Genomic DNA, 22,513 nt, shown 5'->3' on the forward strand with positions numbered 1-22,513 from the left:
ACCCATGTGGGGATTAAAACCAGTCTTTGGCATGAGGAGCAAATGCTTTAAGCCCTAGGCTACCCTATCACCCACTGATGAATGATTTTGCGCAACTTACTTGTATCTCTGTTGTTCCCCCAAGGCTATTTTACGAAGTTCCTCAATTCTCTCTGTCATCAACTTCCGGAAGATCTGATCAGCAGGTGTGTCAGTCTCTCCTCCATCACCTCGTTTCCGTCTGACACAATTACACAAGAGACAAATTATTATCATGTTCATGAGGGGAATATGTTTTAGTGTACTGTCTGTGTGGCCATGCACCTGTAAAAGAGGGTACATCAAACTGGATTTGTCACAGGAAAAGCATGATAAGCCTAGTACAAATACATTTATCATCATTTTTATCATAGTCCTTTATTTGAAACAAATTTTGCCTAAACTCTCACACTTTGTCAGTAAATTTCCTTAATTGAAAAGACAAACTTCCAACTTAAAACAGGATCAATAAAGAAACAAATCATTGCACTGAATTCTAATTTTGAATGAAATATTTAAAATATCCAAAAGGCACAAGACATGTTTTGGAATCCCTGGGTTTCAAGAGACGCACAAATTTGTGTCCAGTATCCACATAAATACCAAGAGCATAACTAAAAGCTTCAAGAGTACTAGTGTCTGTTATTTTACCCATGAGTCGTGACCACTGATTCATTCCAGACTCTGAAGTAATTATCTGAACGTATGATGAACAACACAGGGATGGCAATAGGAAAATCTAGTTTCAGTATTATGTAGTCCAATGGGAGGTAGGGATTTAGAGGATTCACAGAATTGACCTATTTGAAACAAACTCTGTGGATCAGTGCAAAATTGCCATCGGTGACTACTCCATTTCAGTACAGGATTCTCATGTCATCAGCAAGGTCCCATAAAATGTATTGACTGGGGACCCCTTAACCCTTACTTTTGTATGTCAAGGTAACAGCCCTGGAATTCTATATGAGCTCCTGGAAATATGCTAGTTGCTGTCAACTACGAAAACAGTGCATCTTTGACATTAGTTTGAACTCTAAGTTTAGTAAAATTTAGTAAAATTTCTTTTGAACTAATAAGGAAAGTAAAAAATATCATACATTAATACACTACCACTGAGATCAACTGAAAATGGTTTCAAAGGATAGGCTACTCCAAATATTTTTAACTGACTGCAAATATTAATTATTACAGACACCATGCAATCTACGAATGCGATTGACTTACTTGGGCGTTTCCACCTTCTCCAGGAGGTCAGAGTACTGCAAGGCACAATTCTGAAAATGGGAGACGATATGATTACTAAGGACAAACTTACACATCTCATAATACTTTACTGTGAATTAGCAAGTTTGAAGCGAGAGAAGGACACAGTTTTGATTCCAACTTTTGTTGGAACTAGGATCGTCAGATCTTTACTCAAGCAAATTCCTGATGTTTGTTATGATTACAGTTGAGATATAATAATTGGTTGTACAACTGGCCTGCTGAGTATTTTTACAGCAAAGTGAGATGAGACGGGAAATTCAAGAAAAGCCAGTTGAACTGTTGAATGAGTTGGAGACTGACTGGTTTGTTATATTTGATACAACACTCGGCAGAATTATTCCAACAATGTGGCAGTGGTCCATAAACAAAGGTGTCTGGACGACCCAGTGATCAACATCATGAGCATCAATCTGTTTAAATGAGATGCAATTATATGTGTCAACCAAGTCAGCAAGCCTGACCACTCAATCCCCTTAGCCGCCTCTTAGGACAAGCAGGTGTTGCTGAAGATCAGTGGAAGCCTGGATCTCCACGGGTCAATGATGGATTGAAGGATGCAGGGATGGATGATGGAGTGACCTAATTAAAGGACTGACATTGACCTACCTTCTGGGAGAACCAATTAGATGGCCGCTGGCTTTCCACATATGGCTTGATAGCTCTGCTTACTGATACCCTGCAAGATGAAGCACATTGTGTCACAAGTAGAAACACTGTAAACATCTGCATGGTCAGGACCAACAGAACATCATGGTGGGAAAGAGGAAAACAGGTATGAGGTAGGGAGAAATCAGTGGGAATGGATAGTGAGAGGGAAAAAAGGGAGAGAAAGTAAGATGGAGGTGGGTAGAAAAAGGAAGGAAGGAGTGAGTGAGTGAGTTTGGTTTTACGCCGCTTTTAGCAATATTCCAGCGATATCACGGCGGGGGACACCAGAAAATGGGCCTCACACACTGTACCCATGAGGGGAATCGAACCCAGGTCTTCGGCGTGACGAGCGAAAGCTTTAACCACTAGGTTTCCCCACCGCCCCAGGAAGGAAGGAAGGAAGGAAGGGACTTAAACTTATCTTCCAGATACAGTGCCCTCTGTCCAACTCAGACTCTGTCTTTCTTGAATTACCAGCCTGAACTTAACAGTCTAAGTACACTTAGTCTCAGTGTATTTCGTTACACTCCACCACTGAGTCTAACAAAACTTAGAAGGTCGCGTCAAATAACCTTTGAGTGACCAATGACCGTCCAATCAAACGCGAGACGGTTAAATAGATTTAACCAATCAGACAACGGCTACTATTTAGGGATCGGAGGGACTTTCAAAATATTCAGGTCACTGACACAGATCTCTCCACAAACAAAAATTCGCATATAACACAGTTATCTGACCTGCAGTATATACGCTTTGGGGTTTCTGTTGACATGGTTACCATCAGCTAATATTTCCGCAAGATAACATAATTGGATATTGCCAAAACTCTATTTTCAGCGAATGTTTACTCACCGTTGTCATGGTTGTACGTACGCCGTGTGCATCACCAGGAAGCAAGCGTACGCGAAATAGCATTCAGAATCATTTGGGTACAAACCTTTTCGAGATAATAAGTTCAACAGGTATGTGCAAATGTGCTCTTTCGCGATTTGGTAAGCTGGGTTCTGATTGGTCAATCTCAAAGGTTACCTGACGCGACCTTCTACTAAGTTTTGTTAGACTCAGTAGTGGAGTGTAACGAAAAGTACTGAGGATAAGTTTACTTAGACTGCTGAGCTTACAGACCTGATGCAATCATTCTTTATAAGAAATTTCTGTGTAACTCAGACTGCTGTCTAATTCAAACTTTTTAGTTGGTCCCAAGCCGGTCCAAAGTGCACTGAATATGGCTGTGGTCTGTAAATAATTGGGTCTAGGCCAGAGAATCAAGTGATCAATAATATGAGTACTGATCTACACAAATGGGATAAGATGACGTGTAAAACAAATCATGGTCAACCAAGTGAGGAAAAGAAGGAAAGAGATGTTTCTAATGCGGTATTTCCATGATATGACTTATGTAACTGTATAATGGGCCTGTGGTCCTTTTATCAGTTCTTCCTGGATTCCGCGATTCTGCGGTTGCAGAAAAAATTGCTGAATTTACCTTTCCATGCAAAAACATGCATGGTCCACGGAAAACACGTTTTCTTGCAGAATCAGTGCAGAATTTGCCACTTTTCTAATGGAATTTGCTTATTTTAAAAACTGAGTGAAAACCGACTGACAGCCAAAATGAAAAGTAGAGATAATGTCAAAAGTAGAATCGGTTACACATAAAACGAACTGACATATTGATTGTGACAACATTTTCAAAATAACCATGAATAAAGATACTGTAATATATAAAGCAAGTTTGGGGCATCTTTCAAATAATATTAGATGAACTTGACACTGCTATTACGTTCTCAAAATCGATCATTTTGAAAACTGAAATTATTTCACATTTAGTTTAAACATAAAATTGTCATTTGCATTAAACAGGAAGTTGTTGGTCTGCTTCTAAGTTACGAATGAGAGGAGAGAAATAACTTTCAGCGAGTGCTTAATTCTCAAACACAGAAAAAGGTGTGGGTGGTTTGTCATCAGACATGCTCAAGATGTGATGTATACTGTCGACTTAACTTTATATCTGTGTTTGAGAATTAAACTATGAAGGTCTGTACAATGTTTTTGTTATTTTTCCTAAATGTTTTAACCGCAGAATGTTTTGCAGAATATTGAAAAATAGGGTGCAGAATTTGCTTAAATTTGCCGCGGAATCCAGGAACGGACTGCTTTATTGAATAAACCAATTATATGAATTATATAAGAGGCAGTGAAAAGATATATAGCAAACACTAAAAGAGGACAATCAAGCAAGACTTCATGCCATGAGCTCAAAAACGTGATTTTAAAACAACCAATACAAAACACGGAGACAATAGGGGAAGTCAGGAGTGATTCAATCCCTACCAGTTCTGGTCCCCGCTCTTCATGACGGAACACGCCAGAGCAAGCTTCTCCCTTGTGGACCATGTATCCACAGGTCCCTGATGCAGCTTCATCCTGGACAACAAAAGATCATCACAGTCACATTAATAAAAAGACTCACAACCAAAAGGTAGGGAATCTGTACTTGTAACACATTGATTAGAGATCTGATGCTGTCAAAAAAATATCATGAAGTTGGTGAATCCATCAAACCCTTGACAAAAAAATATGTCATGTAACTGATGCTCGCGCCAACCTATTATACAGTCAAATCCCGGTGAGTCAAATCCCCGTGAGTCAAATCCCGGTGAGTCAAATCCCTGTGAGTCAAATCCCTGAGAACCAAGCAATAAATTCAACTTACCAATGTTTAATGTGGAAAATATACTTCGGCTGTGTATCCAACCACATTTGTCATTTCTACAGCAGATCTTTAAAACCATGCCATATTTCTTTACCCAACTTGGCACATAGATAGGTCTGGTGGTGTGCTGGTGCCTTTTGGTAGTTTCAGGATTATTAATCAAATATTTCTGGAGTTTCCATGGCAAAAAATTTGAGTTTGACTCAAACTGGTGGTAGTGCTCCTTTCATGAGCAAAACCTGAAAACCTTTCATACTATATTTCCAAAACATGCCAAAACGTGACATAGTCACAACTTGTAGACATATTCATGAAGAGTATTTTGCCATAGCAGGGGATAACGATGACTCTGTCTTCTTGTTTGAAAATGTATGTGTATTCTTAGAGTGTGTCCCATCAATGACAGTGGCTCAGAGTTAATCGTTTCAGGGTTCCAGATAAGGGCATATGTACGGATAAAAAATATGCAAGATATGGTAGGAGAGAAAATCAGAAAACGCAGCAGATACGCATTACAGCAACGGGGTACGGTCTTAGAATCATTTAAGGACATATTTTTATAACAAAAGTATTGCCTTATTGGTTATTTACCTGTTTGCACAAGAGTAGCAATGTTGTGGTGCATATATGAAATGACACACAAGTTTACTTACATGCCATTAAATTCCATTCAGTACTCTAAATGTACTCTAACTTTTCCCAGTACTCTTTTTTTATTGAATAAAAAAGGCATATGTACACCTCATGTTGAAAAATTATCTGGAGCCATGATAGTTTGAAACAATTAATTTGTGATTGAATACCCGAACTGTTTTCATACACGCTGTTTCACTGTTAATAAATTATCATGAATTATTCGGGCCAGTGACAGTTTGAATCTATTTCTAACACTGCTTATATGTGCATTCAGTATCAAGCATTATCGGGAAGGGACGAAAGGTGTTGGCGAGTGAGTAAGTGCAAGTGACTACCTAGGAGTCGGCGACTCATATACATGGATGTTCTACATGTCACACAAAAATGCATCAAAAAGTCTTATTTATGAAATATTTAAAGAAACTTTGCTACAGTCATTGATAGATGGCCAAGTAATTGAGTAGTATATACAATGGGGGTTTTAAAACACTTTCAAGAAAAGTCTCTACAAAGCCTTATTTACTAAATAAGGCTTTGGTTGGGTCCTTAGCTCTTGCTACTATTACCCCTACTACTTAACGTGTGTTGGAGGTAACACTGTGCCGTACGGTACGATCAATAATTCTTCTCTTACAAACCCCCTACCCGGCCCATCCCTCAAGTAGTACAAGTTAGGTTCGTCGGCTTTTATATCCACTTTATCTATGTTGTAAGTTTTGACTGACCATATAGGATCGGTGGCCCGCTAACGGCTATCACCCTCGTGTTCCCCCGGCTGGTATAGATACCTCACTAGGGCCCTATCTGGTATCTGTTTCTCCTTCCCACGCAATGGAGCGGCCGACTCTGCAACTATTGATTTTAGTTTGATAGCGTCTGCCGGTTTCTTACCGGTGAGACGGGTGACTTCATGGTTGATTGCCGACACCACCTTGGGTAACCTCGTGTCCCATTCAGTCGATCGTTTTCCAGGGGTGGCCATCTCCCTAGCATACTGATGGCCGAACAAGCGCTCAGCCAAAGTCCTATTAAATCTCTCAACTATGGCTTGGCTGCGATGGGCTCTGGCCGTGCCACGCCTGACCTTTGTATCGTGTTTGGCTAGCAGTTGTGACACGGCACCCATGAACTCCCGTCCGGGGTCAACTTGCAGCTCTGTTGGCCACGTCAGCGGGCTGCGTTTGTATATGCGTTCGAATCCTCTGGCTACCTGGGCCGAATCTTTCGTGGTCAAGGGTTCGGCTTCCTTGTAACGACTGGCTACGTCCACTACGGTTAAGGCATACTTGTACCTCTTGTCGTGGGGTAGGAACAGTAGGTCTGCCTGGTGAACGCTATTAGGTATGTTAATACCGAACCTCCTTCTAGGCACGTAGCGTGGTGCCGGCAAATAGATCTGCCACAGGGCTTGTTTTTCAAGCCACGCTTTGGCTTCCTCCGGGGGTACTCGCGCTATTTTAGCTAGCTTATCTACTGCGCTAGCTCCTTTCCAGTACCCACGCGGGCTGTAGTAAATAGCCTCAAATTTTTTCATGTCCATACGCGTATGTGTTTATCCCATCAATAGCTATCCAACGTTTCGTGTCCATAGGCGACAGGGATGTCTTGTTTATAGTCAGTCCGTATATCTTATGTCCATCACTTCTAAGTGTGTTCATTTTATGCCTAAAGGTACGGGTCTTGAACAGGGCTTCCTTGAATCTGGCGTGTTTGATGTGTTGTTTCACCACATACTTCTTAACCCCCTTAGCCTTCCGGATCTCACTATTGTCGGCTTTCAGTATGGAGTACATCTTAGGTCTCAAACCTATGTACTCGGCTATGGGCGTGCCAGCACACTCGTCCTTCATCTTACCTAGGACCTTTTTATTTACCGTACTGTGTATGGTATGGGTCTTAGGGTAGTCGCTGGTGTCGTATAAATCGAGGTGTTTTTTCATGTCCTTGTACACGTCCTCGGTTCGAATCTCCATCAGCAGGGAATCCGTGTCAGTGTACAGCACTTCACACCTGTCACCGTACTGTTTCTTGAGCTCGTTGTAGTAAAAGTCGTACATCAGGTGTTTGGATAAATCGAGGATGCTCATCCCCACGTAAACAGGCCGGTTGAATTTTATGTGGCTTTTCTTCATGTGTAGGGCAACCAGGTTGTCTGTGAATATCTTACTACGGTTGAATGCCGGACTGGCTATCAATCTCCTGAGCTTGTCTTCCTCACTCGACCGAACCAGCTTCACGGTCACGCGTTTCCTCAGGTTCTCCATAGTCTTACCAAACACCGAGTTGTTCATGAGCTTGTAGAGATTTTTCTCAAAATCACTGGTGGCTTTTTTTCGTAGGTCTGTGTTCATTCTGATGTAGGGCTCCATCCATGGGCTCTGGTCGAACATGAGCACCCTGTGTATTTTGGTCAGCCTCATACCCAACGACAGGTACAGCTGTAGGTTGCGATAGTGAACAATGTACTTGGTCTTATTCATTAAGTTAGGCACGAGTTTTTCAACGTCTGTCACACGCCCACCTAACAAGTTATGTTGGTACTCAGACATCCAGTCTGGGTTAACCCTCATACGTTCGGGGACCAGGGGGTAGCTGTTGTGTGATGTGTGTAATTCCTTGGTATACTCTAAGTCAACCTCGAGGATATAACCTTTGTTCGAATCTGGTGCAACCCCCATAACATCAACGTGGGGTACCCATTCGAATCCCCCTGTAGGTAGATACTGGCTCATGGCCCAGCCGTACAGGTTGTTTGCGTCGAGGTAGAGAATGTGATTGGTTGGCTTGTTAGGATCGTAACCTTTCACGTATTGATTATTTGCTTTCGCGTATCGTTTGGATGCCATGGAAATCCCACCTCGCAAGCCTTTCTCAATGAATAGGTGCATGTCGTAATCTGTGAGCAATTCCAAATTAACTCCGGTCTTTTTAAGCAAGGCGTCCCACGACAGACCTGGGCTGGTGTAATACCATGCGGGGTCGAGTTTATACTGCTTGAAACACGTCCGCCTAAATGTCTCAAACACGTCGGCTAACAGCAGTACATCTGTCCTCAAGTACAGGTCGTGATAATCACCCAGGTTCTTACAACCCAGTTTATTCCATATGTTAGTCGCGTGCGAGTAATCGTCTCGTGAGACGGACGCCTCATTCAGCTTGCTATAAAAGCAGTCAATAGGGGGTAGTCTGGTCTCGGTGAACTTGACCCAACTATCCATGTACTCATAGGGGTACACACCCTTCCTCATAAGCAGGGGTCTAGTCTCGGCGTCTGTGTATCGATCGGTGATAGGGAAGGTATTGTTGGCCTTGACCAGACTGTCGAGTGACGACAGGAGGAACTGAAACGAGTCAATGAACCTACGTCCGTTTAAGCTGAAGGAGATGTATCTCTCCATGTTGTTGGGGATGCACGTTATATTACCATCGATTTTCGCGATGGCCTGCATGATCAAGTGTGAGTCGTACCCTCTCAAGTTGTGAAAGACAACGGGGATGTTTATTGTCTTAGGGTTGATTTTAAGCTTGAGGTTGCACGCGCTGTGAGCGGCGCCTCTATACTTACCAGTTATGTGGCAGTGATCTCTCACCGAATCACCGTTAAGTGGTGAGTCGCACACGTGACAGTTAGTGCTACTAGCGTGAGCTAGCCTGTCGACTCGGGTCATACGCATGGGAGCGGTTCTATACAATGTATTCCTAATAATTTTTTCTTCCTCCTGCAAACATTTTAGAAACCTTTCAGCCGCGTCAGGGCCCCTATACACTACCGGAGATTTCGTTTCCCCGTCACAACGGACGACAATGTATCCAAACCCACAGGCTTTATGCTCTTGTGTTTTGTGGGTGATGGGAACCTCGCCGGCGGCACCACTGGGGGAATCCCCCACCACCAAGGCTTCGAAGTCGGCGTATATGATATAAGGCACAGACATTTGGTTCTTGTGGTTACTGAATTTTAGGATATTATCACCTTCCTTAGGCATGTCGACTCGTATGGCCGTCTGCCCCACACCTTGACAATCATCCCGGTGGGATTCTAATAAATCAGCTCGTGTGAAGCCATGTAGGCATCGTTCACAGAAGTGGGTCTTTTCTCTGTGTGCCGATTGGTCATACAACAGCCTGCTAAAGTGTTTTATCCATGTGTAGTGATACTTGTCACCTCGCTGGATCATGAATATATTGATAACTTGGCGATCCTTCACCGGGCTGACTGTGTGTACTATTGTTGTGTTACCTTCGTGCCCAAAGACATTTATAGCCAGATTATTCTGTTTTTCTACTTTAGTGATCTGGGATATGGGGGTGGGTTCATCTATACCATCCCAGTTGAGCCCATCATCCTGAGGATAATTAGAAGGCCTGTTCGGATTAGTGTCAGCTGGAAATAAGGCTGACCTGATAGCTAACCTCAGGCAATCGTTTCCTCTATTCTTAACGTTTACTATGGCATGTTTGTTCCTATAGTAGGGAGGCAAGGCTAGGTATGACCCGCCTCTGAACGGCACGTAGTTAGCTATGTCTAGATAGACATTATCGATTTTATCTACAGCCCACCCAGACCCCAAGTGTGTGTAGCGTTCTAGGTATTCTCGTATCTGCTGAAAACTGGTATCGATTGATGCGTCAATGGTCTCTGTATGTGTGACGACCTCTTGTTTACCTCGGAAGTAAGGCTGAACATACTCAGTGGCCCCTGTGGGGCCCCCAACCTGCTTATCGAGCGACATTTTCACTGTGATCTGAAACTTGATACTTCCTAGGTTATTTAGTTCCTGGTTGACCTTATCAGCTATCAGAGGCTTGATATCTGTAATGTCTATGTTTCTATCAACGTGCATGCGCCAACCTCTCAAATAGTTGCCTACAGCGCGCTCAGTGCGCACGAACTGTAGGTCAATAGCTCTATTCTGTCGTAATAATTCTACAAGCTGTGGTTTTCTCATACGGGAATACCCGCCTAAACCCAAATCGTGTGCCTCGGCTTTCAGTTGTTTTACAGTGGGACGTGCTACGGGGGTATGTGATAACAATTCGACTAACCCGGCTCTCCCCAGGTTTGAATAACCCGTGTATCCAAGCTGTTTTGCTTGAGCTTTTAATTGTTTTACCGTAGGAGGGGCTTCTAAACCTAGTAATCTCAACAATGCTGACTTCCGCATTCGAGAATACCCGATCACACCTCTCTGTTTTGCGACCCGCTTTAGCTCGCGCACAGTAGTCATAGTGTTTACACCTAACATAACCAATGTCTAATTGGGTCACAGTAAAGGGAGGTAACCCTTGATAAAAATATGTGGCTGAGTAAAACATTTATTTGGAGTCTATCTTGAGCAGTCGCCTACGTTCTTTTATGTAGTCCTTTTTATTCTCGTAGATGAGTTGATGTCTGACTACGTTCGCTCCGTGAGCTTTACATAGACAGTAGTGTCCTTTAACCCCGATACCACACACAGAACACGTGTAGTTAGGACTTCCCATATGGAAACAACAGAACCCCTGATTCCTGCATTTCCTACCACAGGCCTCGGTCTTCCCCATAAGTATGTATTCGCATCGGTATGGAGCGGGTCTCATGTTTACTTATATAGGTATTTAATTTAATTGCTTTGCAACCAACGCAGTAGCTGCTATACCCAACACTATGAAGCCCAGTTCACGATTCATTTGTCCCTTGGATGGTGTGTAGTACTGAGCGAGTGTGGGTTTATTGAGCGGTTCCAATCGTTTACCAGTTAGTAGGTAGTATTCTTTCATTGCTTCATCGACATCGTTGAATGTTTGAACGGCATGGTTTTCACGCTGGAGTTGTTCGTTAATAAAATCGATCCTCTGGAGGCGTTTTTTAGCGTACTCGGCCTGTGCCTTTTGTAAGTTCTCAGTAGCGAGATCGTGCCGTTTCCTTTCTTCCTGTATTTCAGCCGCGTGATCATCTCGTAGTTTCGAGAAGAGGAAATTACTCCCGGAAAATGCCAGGGCATTCACTAACGCCCCACCGACCATCATAGCTATCGTGGCCATCCTATATTTATTTCATTATATTATCAGGTATTATCCCTTGTTTTACTAGGATGTCTTTTGTGGCCATCGCCATACCAAGGTTCATTATGAGCATACCCATATCCTGCAGGTTGAAATCTAGCTTGATAGTTGGTTGTTTAAGCACCATTTTAGTCAACCGAGCGTACCCTACTGCTAGACTGGCGACCACTGTGGCGTGGTATGCGTCGTTGACGAACGTTTTCCCCTCAGACATTATGTATATATAAAAATATTTTAAATTATAACATGATATGCGGGTCGACCTCTAATTGTGTTGGGGTGGGGGGTACCACCTCACGGTGAGGGTTTCCCTCACGTGTATATAACCACGAGATAGCCAAGGCAGCAGTTACGCCTACAGCCAACAACAGTCGGGTTGGGTTGGTCACTGTAATAATTTTATGTTGGTTACACCACCGTTTTTTACCGGCAGCTACTCTCTTAGGATTCTTCTGCCTGGTTACTGTTGGGGTCACTTCCCCCACTGGTTCCCTGGTCTCCTGTGAAGGGGTCACTTCCCCTACTGTTGGGGGTGTGGGGGGTACCCCCACTGGGGTTTCCCTCACTGTGGGGGGTATCACCTCGGGAGCAGCATCCATCTATACCATTATTGTTTTTTCTCTCAAATTGACAATGCTTTGCCGTGATAATCGCCGCCGTCACTGGAGCCAACAACATACCATATTTGTGGTACAGCCCGCAGCTGATAGAACTCACGGCGTGTTCGATAAAAGGGTCTTTCTCGAGGTCCTCCCACAGGTAAAGTCGGCGCTCTGGTGGAATGGGAAGGAAGTATGATACAATACCGGTGTATATCTGGGTCATAGCCGATCCTATTGTCTTTGTCATTTCTGCTCCGAGCCGGGACTCGTATCTAGCGTACAGCTTATCGATTTCTTCGGCTGACATTTTGTGAATTTTATCCGGAGTGTAGTCTCCAAAGTAATGTTTGGCTTTGCCGCCAACAGCCAACGCCGCCAGTTTCTCTCGCTTATCATCATCCACTACCCCAGGTACCAACAATTGTTCGAGCAATTCCTCACACTCCATCTTATAATATAACAAGTAAGATTTAGTTTTAACTATATAATACCCGATGCAGACAAAACACAGAGAAATGAAGGTTAAGTTGCACACGACAAACACTTCAAATATCATAGCTATACTTAGCATTTGCTTAGCTTTGCTTAGCTTTGCTTAGCTTTGCTTAGCTTTGCTTAGCTTTAGCACACTCTATATGCTACTGGTTGGTCGGTCTTGAGCACGAGCTTAGCGTGTTTAGTTTCAGCGAGCTGTTTCTTCACCCGTTCCCGTTCTAATTTACTCATCACATCGTTCTCTCTCAAACACTCCTAGAACGAATCCCTGTCCTTGCAGTGAAATAAGGCCACCCATTGCGTCTGCTCCCTGAGGTCTTTCAACACCGAGTTGAACTTCTGCGTTAGCACCCAGACGCTGTGATTTGCATGCCGGCCGGAGAAGGCCAGGTACGATAGCATGTCTCTCTTTTTTGTTATCTCGCGATTAGCGCTGCAGTCGTCCAGTATAAACAGCGTCGGTTCCCCTTTAAATTTCTCGTGAAGAGCTTTCAACCAGTCCTGCAGGCGTGTTCCAGGGTCGATTTTGTGTACGTCCGGGTCCGTCATCACCCAAGGTCGCGCGTACGTTTTATTCATGCTCAGAGTAGGGCACATGATAACGATGTTATCGAACACATCCTTGTAGTAACCCTCCAACATATCCAACACGAAAACGGTCTTCCCACAGCCAGTCTGCCCGCACACTATGGCGCAGTGTGGGTCAGTGGGGAGGTCAATAGATGGCTTGCACGAATCTCCCATTGTCTATATTAAGTTGCGCGTCCATAATAACGTACAGATAACCCCCGGCGGTGGTGTTAAAGACTGGATAAAAAAACTCGGGGAACGCCTAGCTAAACCGGCTGGTAAAGCCGCCGAAGCCCTTCCCGGTATCCTGGGTAGCATCGTCTCGTGGTTGTTGGGCGCTCTGGCTAAAACTGCCACGTGGCTCAGTCAAAACCTGTGGGCAGCCATCGTCGCCGTGGCGGGTCTGGTGTACGTAGCGGCTAAGAAATTTTTAACCAAATAAGTCCCAAAGCTACCCCACCAACCACCAGGGCCGTTTTATTATCGATGTGATTGGAGGCCTGAATATGGGGGTGTGTGGGGGGTACCTCCACATGAACTTTAGACTCCGGGGGTGGCGCCACTATACCCGTTTCACGTGGTGGGATGTGTGGGATATAGGGGGTGTTAATATCGGGGTTGATACCCAACTTTTGATCCGCCGTGGCTATGACTATTTTGTTGTTATAACCCACCACTTTTTTTACTCTCAGTTGCATATCACTCGGAGCCATGTACAGCCCCACGCCAAACACGTAATTGACTTTCGATCTGGCGTATTCTAACACGTTTTGGTAACGGTCGATGGCCCGCGGGAGATCAACTGGAGCATTGATAGCATCATCAACGTTGACAACGAACTGTTTCTGAGCGTCGTAAGCAGTTCCCTTACCGAGGATGTTGGAACGCGTCATCGACTGCGCACCCAACAGCGCCCACACGTACGTTCGAATCGAGTCGTTCAAGCGTATTGTACCAGCACGAGTGAATTCTTTCGATGTTTTTGAGATCATTTTAGTCCAGGCTGTGGCTGCATCAGGATTGGTTTGCTTTATGTAGCTGACATGGACCTTTTCATTCGTTGTGGGACCTGTAAATGTATGATGGCTTGGTTTGTATGTACCATCTGCAGAACCGGCCCTATATGTTCCGGACCTGTAGAAGTACACGTAAACTATACCGAGACCATGGTTAACACCAGGAAGGCGAAAGTCTTTATTCGTTTATTCAAACTCCCCACAAACACGTTCATAAGCGCGTTTATCATAGGGGTTATTCGTCATACTCCACGCTTTATCTTGGGGAAGAGGAGCACTTATTTCCTTCAATATTCGTCTCGTTTGATAATAAATATGAAACAAAATGACTGCCTTACTCAGTTCGTCTATACCGTAGTCTCGTGTCACACCCGACCCTGTCGTCGCACACCACACAGCAAAGTTGAGTTGGTTCTGCCAAAACTGCATTGGGTTTTGATTCCAGTTTACCACCGCCTGAGCGTTATTAACGGTCACGATATAGTTTTCAAAGATATTAATAAAGGTTGTTTTAAACCCCGTACCATCTGCATTCACCACGATTTTCAAGTGTGCTAAGTCCATATTATAATATATAAATTATATATTATAATATGTACATAACACTTCCAGGAATAACGAGCGGTGAGGCCGTTCAGCTGACGCACGCGATCGATAACACGTCAGGCCAACTAGAAGTCGCACTCTGCGATATCACCTACCTACCGCAATGGACTAACATCAACGCCAGCAACAATAAGCTGTTCGTCAGTGGAACTCGCAGTCAGATAACTGACGGCTACTACAGTGTGTGCTCTCTAAACGATGAGGTCTTCAAACCCCTTGGAGCCGAACTCAAGATGAACGACTCAAACGGTACAGTGGTGTTAATCAACAACGGAAGAACCTCATTGAGGCTCGGCCGACCATTAGCGAGGATACTCGGTATCTCTCCTGACGAGATAAAACCAACAACAACCGTCACAGGCACGAAGTTACCCGATCTAGTACTGTACCGAGAGCTGTACATTCATCTCGGTCAGGTGAGCACAACGTACAACATTCAAGAAGGTCACCCTTCCACTATACTGAGAGCAGTGCCGGTGAAAACTGAGAAATACAACGACGGTAGAACCGAGTCGTTTTCACCACGGCAGTATAAGAGATTAACCCAGGGCAACATACCTGAGCTGATAATATCGGTGTTAGATATAAATCATAATCCTGTAAATATAGGATACCTCAGCTTAACGCTTCATGTAAAATGACCAGCGCACAAGGGCCCGGAGTGAAAAAATGCGTCAATATCGGGATCTCCGACCTCGGAGACACGCGCGGTTTCGACGCTCCCGGAGTAGATGGTAAATCGTATGCCTTGCAACTGAAAAACAACATTTACAAACGCGTTGAAGTCCCCTCCGGTGGAACCCTAAGTGATATAGTAGATACCACAAGAGCAAAAATCAACACTAAGTACACCCTTGTCAACACCGGTAATAACTGGATAATATACCCATCGTTCGGGGGTAAACTGTTCGACTTAGACGATGTTGAGAGCACTACCGTCGCCCGAAACAAGCCATATATGCTCGTCTTCACCGAAGATGACAAGTGGGTGTTGTTACCCGATAACGACTGGTTTCTCAATATTAGACTCGGCTCCCCCTACGTGTTCACGGATAACAAAGACAACCACCTAAACAAAGTCGTGAACAATGGAACCCTGCTCGTGGCTTACGTCCCAACTCAGAGACGTAGCGTAGTCGTCAGCCCACTCAACACTATGGCAGCCCACATGCTATCAAGTAAACTGGCCATACAAAACGTGACATTACAGTTGGTGTCTGAATTCGAAGGCGTGGTCAGTATACTAGAGAGTCTACCGGCAAACTCAACACTGATCATCAAAGTCTACCTAGGGGAACCATCGGGGAATGATGTCGAGATCGTGAAGGGGATCAAACTCGGGTGGGTGAAACGACACCAGTATCAAGTTTGCAACGTTTACGTGCGGGTGAATGTCGGCTCCAACACCAGTCTGGAGGGGGTCAACGTGATCGTGGAAAACAAGATATCACTAACCAAGATCTTCCTGCCTGACAACATACACTTCATGGGTATGAAGTTCACCCCTGAATTATTATCAGAAAACCAGTTGGAAATTATATCGTAATAGTATAATAATGACCAGTCATCCCAACACTACGCTTAACGACCTAGGAGATACGGAGGGATTCGATCAGCCTGGTGAGGAAGACACCTTATATATCCTGCACTTCAAAGACAACGTGTACAGACGAGTGTCGTTATCAGATTTTAAAGAGCCCAAATGGCTGCTCAACTTAACACCCACCTCACCTTATATCACAATAGGCGCAGATACGGGGTTTATCTCTAAGATCAGGAACAACGGTATCTGGGTCGGGGATTTCATTCCGGGGAATCACTTAGCATCTCCGGTAAGTTTGTATACCGAAACAAATGGGTTAAGTTCTGGATTAGAGAATAAATTAACATTTAGCAGTAATCGTGCTAGAATATCCTCCCCCTACACACTCATCATAGAAGTCGTCTTTACGTATTTTGACCAGGTAAACTCCTCGAAAGGACGCCAAATTTTACCCGGGTTGGTAATACACTGGTATACCGAACACTTAGACCAATATTGTCGTATTGTTATACAACAGGATTCCCCCACGGGTTCTATAAACCGCTTAATAAGCCTCAGTGGGGTTTTTATTACAACAGAAAAGTCTATTAGCCTCTCACCTATTATCATTGGTAATGATCTATCCCTTGTAGGCTTCAAATACATTGATAGACTTTTAACTGAAACCCAATTAAAATATCTTTCAAAATATATATTATAGGATGGGTCTGTACCCAGTCGTAGAGGAAGTAGCGAAGACGCTGGAAACCGTAGATGGGTTCCGCTTGAGGCAGTTATGTGATGTGAAACGCCAACTAGAACAAGACCGTGACACGCGGAAAGCACTATGTAAGAAGTACAATAGAGCTTTCAATATCGTGGACGGGGCTGACACTACCCTTATGGCAACCAGCATGGGACTAGGGGCGGCAGGTGTTGGGTTGTTGGCTACCATCGTGGCTGCACCTATAGTGCTAGGTATTGAAATAACAGCTGGGGTGGCAGGGGTGTTAGGGTTGGCACTTAAGTTAGTATCACGCAGACTACATCGTAAGGCATTGAAACACGACGAGATCAGGGTTCTGGCCGAAGCAAAGCTCAACACAGTAAGTGGGCGTATTTCCACGGCACTCTCTGATAGTAAGATCTCAGAAGAGGAGTTTCGTTCAATCCTCTCTGAACTCACAAAATATAACGGAATGAAACAAGATATTCGGTCTAAATCTCGTAAGTCTGCTATCAGTGAGGACGAGAAAAAAAAGTACATAGAACAGGGGATACAAAAAGCCCAACAAGCCTTTATTATGAACACCAAAGAGATCATAGGCGGTTCACGTTAAACTGTTTCATTGATATAAACATGACATATGCACAGTGTTACCTCCAACACACGTTAAGTAGTAGGGGTAATAGTAGCAAGAGCTAAGGACCCAACCAAAGCCTTATTTAGTAAATAAGGCTTTGTAGAGACTTTTCTTGAAAGTGTTTTAAAACCCCCATTGTATATACTACTAATTGAATGACATGAATGAAAACGTAAAAAGAGAAACTTATTAATTTTGACAACAACATGCAAAATTTAAATGACATTCAGCAGCGAATTTCAACTATGTGCATATTTTTTAGCAACAGACATTTACTATTTCTTGAAAACTCATTCACTGTAGAAGTAGAACATATATGCAACTTTCAAGGGTTACTTATGCACACCTATTTGTTACTGAGTTGAAACATATTAAATTTCTTCAAAATCGTGGGAACTGTCTCGTGCAGAAGTCCCTGGGATAGTGAGTCATACATGGGCAATAACTGATACTTAACTAAATTGTTCGGTCAACAGATCTGTCTTGTGACTAGGACTGTCTGAGGCATATGTATATATATATATAGGGGGATATTTTTTCTTGAGTTTGCTGTTATATTAATTATTCTTTCATTATGATGATTTTGACCTATGAGCCAGTTTCACAGAAACATGATTTTAATATTTTCGGAAAGATTATTCAATGGAGATTTATCTCATATATACGAGTACTTTTCATGTACATGAAGAGTTAAAGTATTACCTAAAGTACTGTCTGAAATAGAAAAGAAAATTTTGGGGGGCATTTCCATCTACAATTCATATAGTTAATATGAGAAAGTGTAAAATATCTGTTAAACAAAGTTCGGCTCAATTACAGTATGGGTGGTAGGGAGATGGGGAATGTAGAAAAAGTACCTTACTTAAGAGAGATTAGTGCAGAAATGAGCAATGCAGGTTTTTTTTTCTAAGTCATAAACGATTTGATCATTTATTTGAAACAGACCATGACTTCATACAAATTAGGGCTATATTGAATTACAAATGACACTTTACTTTTTAAATGCCCACTGTAAAATTAAACTTACAATCATAATAAACAATGGGTGGCCTAAAAAGTAATAACTTTAATACTGAATCTATTAAGGCTGTAGCTACCAAGGAGTTTCACAATCACTATATAAGGAAACAGATAAGAGGGGTCATCTCAAACAATACTATCAGAACAGGGTGTCACAAACGGTGTTTAGGGTCTAATTGGAGGGTTGAGATAGCAGCTGATATCATTATAATCCTTTATGGAACTAAACTGTGGAAGCAAACAGCATGTCATAACAATTTACAAAACAATATCCAATATCAAGATCAATGGGTGGTCATGCTACCTATATATTTTGAGGCATTTAATAAGACAGCTGAATTAAGCATTTCTATGGGTATCATACACTTTTATGTATCTCAACATAAAATTTATGAAGAAAGATATCAATCAACAGATGAGACATATTCAACACACACAGCAAGACATAAGAATCTTTGAGATGGACCCTTATGCCAGTAGGCAGCACATGCATTTCATACCAACATTGAGTCAATGGTCTGTTGTCAGACCTGGCTATGCGACTGCCATCTTTAGTCTGATCTGTTGTTTTCTGCAGCTATTCATACTTTCTCTTCTAAGTTCTGCATGATTCTACGAGTAAACATGCTTTTCTGGATATCCTACTGCACATTCCACTGAATGCTCAGTTAGACCAATATGGGTTATTTCGACATATCTTATTTGCAATTGTGTAAATTCTAGGGATATACAGTTGCAGCCAAAAACAGTTTGTCTTTTTTTCTACTTCGGACAGTACTTTATTAATTGTTCAAAAAGGAATCTGCTCTTGTGATTACCTTGAAAAATTATTAGTAGCCATATTGCTAGTCGGTAAAAATAAACACTGACGTCTAACAGTGACAACTTGATGACACTATTGACTGCCCTATTTGACATTAACATGACCAATGCTTAAGGTGATCTGTTGCAGCAATTCAACTTACTGTCTTTGAATTTTGAAACAAACGATTTAAATCTTGGAAGTAGTGCACTTAAACGGATTTCAAGCAACACAGTGTGAGGAAGCAGCAACTCACTCGGTCAATTTGCAACTAACTTTGTCAAACGTAGGAATAACGCCGCATAAGCTGTACTCTGGACTGATAGCAGCATACTCTTATAATTGAATCAAGAATGCCGTAACGACACACTTACCTTGGGTCTGTGATCACTTGGGATGTAAAATTATCCAGTGAAGGTGGATGAATTACCTGCTCAAATTTTCAATTTTGTGAAGCAGGGTTTGTGCAGGTAAAATCTGTTTTCACAAATATTCAGACATTCTCGTGTGTTAAGATGATATCTCAAATGATAAATGGACGCTCAAGATGTTCACATAGACTTCAATCTTCGATTTGAACTCGAATAAAAACATGTAGATGTTAACTATGAAAGCAAGGCACGGCCAACTTGCCGCCATTGTTTCATTTTCTATTCATGGTTGTAGGGTTCGCTTTTGTCATATCGTAAATAATCACCGCGCTGCGGTGAGTTTCTTACGGTCGTTCCGCAGAATACTAAAAGGTAGCGTCGAAGAAATTGTCTTTAAAAAATCACCAAATATAAATTGTGAGACACAACGGTGAATCCTAAATAGTGAAGTACTATGAACTTGTATTCCTACAAGAATAGTTCCAAGCAAACAAACTACTTGCAATGCCATTTATTTGCATCCCCGCATACGGAACTCACTGCTACTACATTCTGCACAACTAGTTGTAGTCAATTAAATGCCGGATAACTATACAACAAATCAAATACAAAAAAGAAAACAGCAATATAAATATGGAGCTTCACTCATCTGCATTGGTTCTTTGCAAGTTAGGATATCAATGGACCTGAAAAACAAAATGGCCCTGAAACACATTCCACCATTTCGCAAGTAGCTACAGTAACCTTGGGTCTAACACGTAAAGAAAACATTCAAGTTGTCAGCTACAGATCCAGTGAGGGTTGAAGGAGTGTAAGAATAGCGCCAACCATTTGGGTGACATAATGGGCATTCTTTCACGAGGGCCAGATATTGTGTTAGGTGTAAGAACTTCAGTGACACCACCATTTTGTTCATGGAGACAAGGGGACGTAAAGATCCATGTCAGAATTGATATTCACTAACCCATGCTTGTCGTAAGAGACGATTAACGGGGTCGGGTTTTCAGGCTCGCTGGCGTTGTTGGCATTTGTCAGTTGCACAGATCGATGCTTATATATGCTATTGATCACTGGATTGTCTGGTCCAGACTCACTTATTACAGACTGCCGCCATACTGTTGGAATATTGTTGAGTGCGGCGTAAACTTAAAGTCACTCATGGAGACACGCTTGGCCCAATCGCCTGAGGCACCGCAATTCACTGTACTAAAGTCGCGGCCCTTGTGCACACCAGAAGCCTGTATTTGTGAGTTCATGTTCCTGTTCGACCCAGTTTCTATGATTTTCAGCATCATGTGCGTGCTCATAGGTGGATTCAGGAATTTTCAAAGGAGGAGGGGGTTCGAAACTCCTGAACCTTCCTTGGATCCGTAAATGGTGCTTATGGCTTCGCCAACATGGTTTACTTTTAAGTCCCGCTTCACTTCGGAATTTCCCCACGCATCAAGACAAGGGCCAGGTATTTTTCATCCCATCCGCTTACCACCATTTGATCCATGCAAAACTCATCAATCCTATCTCCACCTCTGTCGTCCTTAACTAATCTCCTCCTCTAATTATTCATCCCCACCTCGGCTTGTCTCATGCATAATTATGTTTGTATTCATTGTTAATCATTTTCTTTATCATCCATTGTCTTTGTTACCCCGTATGTACCCTATATCGGGGTTCGAATCTCCGTTTGGACATTAATTTTGAAAAATAAACACCTAGATTTTTACAACCGTATATCGTTATGTCATGATTAGCATACATTTCAAATTTGAACGAAATTGGTGAAGAAATGAGTGTTTTACAAAAGTTTTATCGCTACAATCATTACATATGTATCATAACACATAAAAAACAGTATACAATTGTAAAATTGTAGATTTTTGAAAATTATTGTCCATAGACAGATTCGAACGCTTGTGGCTGTATCCATTCGTTACTCCATGCTTGAAATCAGGATTAGTATCTGAACAGAAATGTCGCTATACAATAAAGAAGCTGGTCATCTATAAAGATTCATTATTTCCAGTGCCTCTCAAACATATAAAAATGCCCTTTATGAAAGGAATATTAAATGTTCAAATCGCCTTTTAATCCAACTCAGTTAGTCACTCATTCCTTTCGTTCGGGTGACCATTCGGCAACAAAATCGTTGTGATATATATCAGAGACCATCTATTATATGGCTTCTGTATACATGCATGTACACTCTTTGGCACTAATTCCTCCCACTTGGGTAATTACGTTTATTCAGTAACATGGAACATAATGCACTGGAAGCTGTCTTAACCGACACTCATTGGGAGTGAAGATTTAATCCGGTTTGGACAATATGCTGGATTGTAGAGCTGTTGACAACTGTACAAGCCACAGACGGGACTGAGATTTTACGCCAGGGTTGACAACATGCCGCATTGGACAGATGCCTGTTTTGACAGCTTTCACTGTATTTACCCTGCAGTGTTCATAAGGCCCAGACAATCCAGTGCCTTAGACCCTTGAAATATCTTTTCTTGGCCACATAACAACGTATGGTATAGAAGTACGACTTTGTTGTTATGTACAACACTTTACAACACTTTGGTATTTAAGTATAAGGCAGAATATTATGGATGTCATCTTCTTAATTGCATACACAACATTTCTGGGTTATTCCTCGCCGCTTCACCAAGTGAATGACGAAAGGGCAGGTACAGCCCAGAAACAACCCGTAAACAATAAGGAAGAAGTTTACACCCATTACAGTCCACCTTGTATACTTTGCAAATTCTTTATAAAGAACACTTTATAATTTCAACATTATTTATACCATGTACTACGTCTGC

General features: G+C 42.5%; 1 protein-coding gene across 2 annotated transcripts in view; it reads right to left on the bottom strand.

Annotated features, from left to right (window-relative positions):
• Window positions 1-20,062, bottom strand: part of LOC137266440 (bromodomain-containing protein 8-like) — a 34,112-nt gene extending 14,050 nt beyond the window's left edge. The window contains exons 1-5 of one of the 2 annotated variants that reach the window (XM_067801939.1): window positions 19,701-20,062; window positions 4,267-4,359; window positions 1,891-1,960; window positions 1,243-1,292; window positions 101-220 (exon numbers count right to left, since the gene is read on the bottom strand). In XM_067801939.1, the coding sequence (XP_067658040.1) occupies window positions 101-220; window positions 1,243-1,292; window positions 1,891-1,960; window positions 4,267-4,358 (332 nt within the window). In that variant the 5' untranslated portion in view covers window position 4,359; window positions 19,701-20,062. The remainder of the gene's footprint in view (window positions 1-100; window positions 221-1,242; window positions 1,293-1,890; window positions 1,961-4,266; window positions 4,360-19,700) is intronic. The other variant, XM_067801940.1, reaches the window with a different exon arrangement.
• Between the last annotated feature and the right edge of the window lie 2,451 nt (window positions 20,063-22,513).

The sequence above is a fragment of the Haliotis asinina genome, chromosome 15 (genome assembly GCF_037392515.1).
Source record: "Haliotis asinina isolate JCU_RB_2024 chromosome 15, JCU_Hal_asi_v2, whole genome shotgun sequence".
Lineage (NCBI taxonomy): Eukaryota > Metazoa > Mollusca > Gastropoda > Lepetellida > Haliotidae > Haliotis > Haliotis asinina.